Genomic DNA, 3,107 nt, shown 5'->3' on the forward strand with positions numbered 1-3,107 from the left:
GGCCGTATGCATCGTTCTGATGCAGAGGCCAGGGTGCCCCTCCTTTTTGAAAAGAAAAAAAACTTTAGGACTGATCCTAGCCGTCCGTTCCTTATTATTGCTCTCGACCGTAGCATCTTCATAACCCGCGGAATCGGCACGCTGGCTGCTGCATAGATAGACTTAACTGAATCCAACATTCTAAAACGGCATCAAGCAGGTACTTCCTCATGTTCACTCCTACAGTGATTCAAGTTATCGGCAGTACAAAATCCCTTCCTTTTGATGCCATGTTTATTTGGACTTATGCTTCAGCTTTTGCAGTTTTTTCACTTTGGCTGTAATGTATGAATGCAACTTGAAGGAAACCATGTTACCTGTTTGCAATTCTAATTTGCCATGATTCCCCTGCGATTCGAAAATCAATGGAGCAATATTTTATTCTTGATCATTGCTTTCAGATCCGTGAGAAGGTTCAGACTGCTTGTAATGGGTAGTATCATAAGTTAGTATCATGCATATGGTACTAGTGTGTGATACTACCTCCCTAATGTATATTATCATCTACTAGTATCATAGATGACTTTATTTATTGTTATGCATGACACATAGTAGCATTGCATTTATTATGATACGGTATCATTGTATGATACTCAATCATCTCTTTCTTCATTTAATTCTATGCCACATCATTAAAATTGCATACTTGACATGCATGATACTAGCTATGATACTCACGTTATGACCAGCTCATGGAAAGAATAAGAGCCGGCGGCTGGTGATGGGGAGAGAAATAATAATAATTGTGATGATCCAACACCATGTCCACCAGACCACTGCCATGAGGAAGCATGGACGGCAAATTACCAGTAAACAATGTGATTGTTTTACAGGATTATGTGTCTGGTAGTACTGAGATGTAAATGAGAGATCACTGCAGCCTGTGCTAGTTTCCATTAATTCTGGGCTTGAGAGAGGACCTGACGCTGAGCTCCCTGACGAAGCGGACGAGCCGCTCCAACTCCGACGACGACGACCCCGCCTCCGCAATATCCAGCCTCAACTGCTGCGCCATGGCTTTGGCCGCTGCCTTGATCTCGTCGGATGCCATGACCTCTCTCACCGTCCTCTCCACGACGCCTCTCTCGCAGACGTCCTTCATGTCCAGCCCCGTCTTCCACACGGCGCCCACAAAGCGGCTGTTGGTCTGCTGGTCGACGAAGAAGGGCCAGCACACCATCGGCATGCCCTCGACGGCGCACTCCAGCGTCGAGTTCCATCCGGCGTGTGTCAGGAAGCAGCCCACCGCCCGGTGCCGCAACACGTCCCGCTGCGGAGCCCACTCGACGACGCGCCCCTTGCCGCCTTCGGCTGCCCCGACGGCTTCTCGGAGGAGAGCGGGGGTGGTTGTCTTGACCATGCCCGGCCGGAGCACCCAGAGGAAGGCGTACCCGGTGGCTGCCAGGCCGGAGAGAAACTCGGTGAACTGCTCGTGCGTGATCACGGCGAGGCTCCCCAGGCTCACGTACACGACGGACCGGTCCTCGTGGCCGTCCAGCCACGCCATGCACCCGTCGTCCTCCCGCCACAGGCTTGGGCTTGCGGCGGAACTCGACCTGGCGTGCAGTGGGCCTATAGCGAAGACGTCGCTTGTGCCCGACGCGAGGTGCGCGAGCGCTGGCCGCTCCATGGACGCGGCGGTGTTGAATATGAGCGCACATGCCTTGCTGGTACGACCGACGGCCTCGGCGAACTTGAGCACCAAGGGATCTCCGTCGCCATGCTCGGTGCAGTAGAGCCCTCGAGGAAGATCGCGTCGCCGGAGGAAGCCCTCCATCCCCGGAACGCTACACACCAGGTCGTCCGCGGTGAAGGGGGTCTCCCCGAGCTCCACGAGCTTGGGCATAGACAGGAACGCCAGGTAGCTGCACGCGCTGTGCGTGACGAAGGAGAGCGCGGGGATGCCGAGCTCCTCGGGGATTTCTATGGCGAACGGCATGGTGCCATCGGCAACAACGCATGTCACTGGCGCATCAGCTGCAGAGAGAAGCGCCAAGAGCAGGGCACGGTACGCGGCGCTGCCGGCCATGCACATGGACTCCATGAACGCCAAGAAGCCGCGGGGGTGGTCGTCGGGCAGGCCGTCAGGGATGGAAAGCAAGCGTAGGCCCGGCGGATGCGCCTGGGCGAAACGGCGGAGGTTGTGCTCGGTGTGGAGGAACGTGACTTGGATGCCGGTGTCGACGAGGGCGGTGGCGAACTGGAGCATGGGATTGATGTGCCCCTGCCGTGGCCAAGGGAACACGAGAACGTGCACCGCGGCATCCATCACTGAGGCAAATGGCAGGTCGTCCAACTCGCTCCGGCGTTCTCAGCGTCGCATAGGTGATCTCAAATAGCATGCGTTCGGATGTCGCTGTTCGTTGGTTGTACCGGCACGGCAAGAACGTTAACTGTATTTTTACCATGGAAAGAAAATCCAGTTCTAGAATTTTTTCACCCTGTACCGAAATACTGAAATCCAATGGATCTCTGATTTTATTTCGCCCAAAAGACCGAAACAATTACTTGAAATTTATCCAAATATTTGGTAATTTTGAAAACATTTTGATTTTTTCAATTTGTGTACTATTGAAATGGCTAGAATATTTGATCCAAAGGTAAATATTCCAGTGCCTCCCGAAATTATGAAAATTCAGTGAATCACGTCGAGAAAACCATGATTTTTACCAGGTCATCTTCTGGTCCATCATCATTATTGTTTTCATAATCTGGTTCATCACCATAAGAGCATCTCCAACAGGTAAGTATTTTGGGCACACAAAAAATAGTTTTACATCATCAAAGAGTGGATTTTGCATCATCTCAAACATGTTTGCTCCAACAGATGATGTAAAATAGGGCATCATTTTGCTCCAACAAGTGATGTGTATTGGACACGAAAACATAGGAACATTGCAAATTTCAAACATGGTTTTGATACAAACTAAAACATAGTTCCGATAAAACTTAAAAGTAGTTCTGATAGAAAGATACTTCGACAAACTAAAACTAAAACTACTGCAGAATACTCATCAGAGAGGTCGTCCAGTCGATGCCAAGGGGCCAGCCTTGTCCTCCTCCTCCTT

At 50.9% G+C, this 3,107-nt stretch overlaps 1 protein-coding gene across 1 annotated transcript; it reads right to left on the bottom strand.

Moving 5' to 3' along the window:
- Positions 1-621: 621 nt before the first annotated feature.
- LOC125521917 (myricetin 3-O-rhamnoside 1,2-glucosyltransferase UGT709G2) lies at positions 622-2,434 on the bottom strand. The gene has a single exon (XM_048686976.2). It carries the CDS (start codon positions 2,306-2,308, stop codon positions 926-928), a length of 1,383 nt encoding a protein of 460 aa, XP_048542933.1. The 5' UTR covers positions 2,309-2,434; the 3' UTR covers positions 622-925.
- Between the last annotated feature and the right edge of the window lie 673 nt (positions 2,435-3,107).

Source organism: Triticum urartu, chromosome 7A, assembly GCF_056163025.1.
Source record: "Triticum urartu cultivar PI428250 chromosome 7A, HENAU_Tu73, whole genome shotgun sequence".
Taxonomy (NCBI): Eukaryota; Viridiplantae; Streptophyta; class Magnoliopsida; order Poales; family Poaceae; genus Triticum; species Triticum urartu.

Coding starts and splice junctions, on each gene's coding strand:
- LOC125521917 (XM_048686976.2), bottom strand. CDS start 2,308: ATGGATGCCGCGGTGCACGTTCTCGTGTTCCCTTGGCCACGGCAGGGG.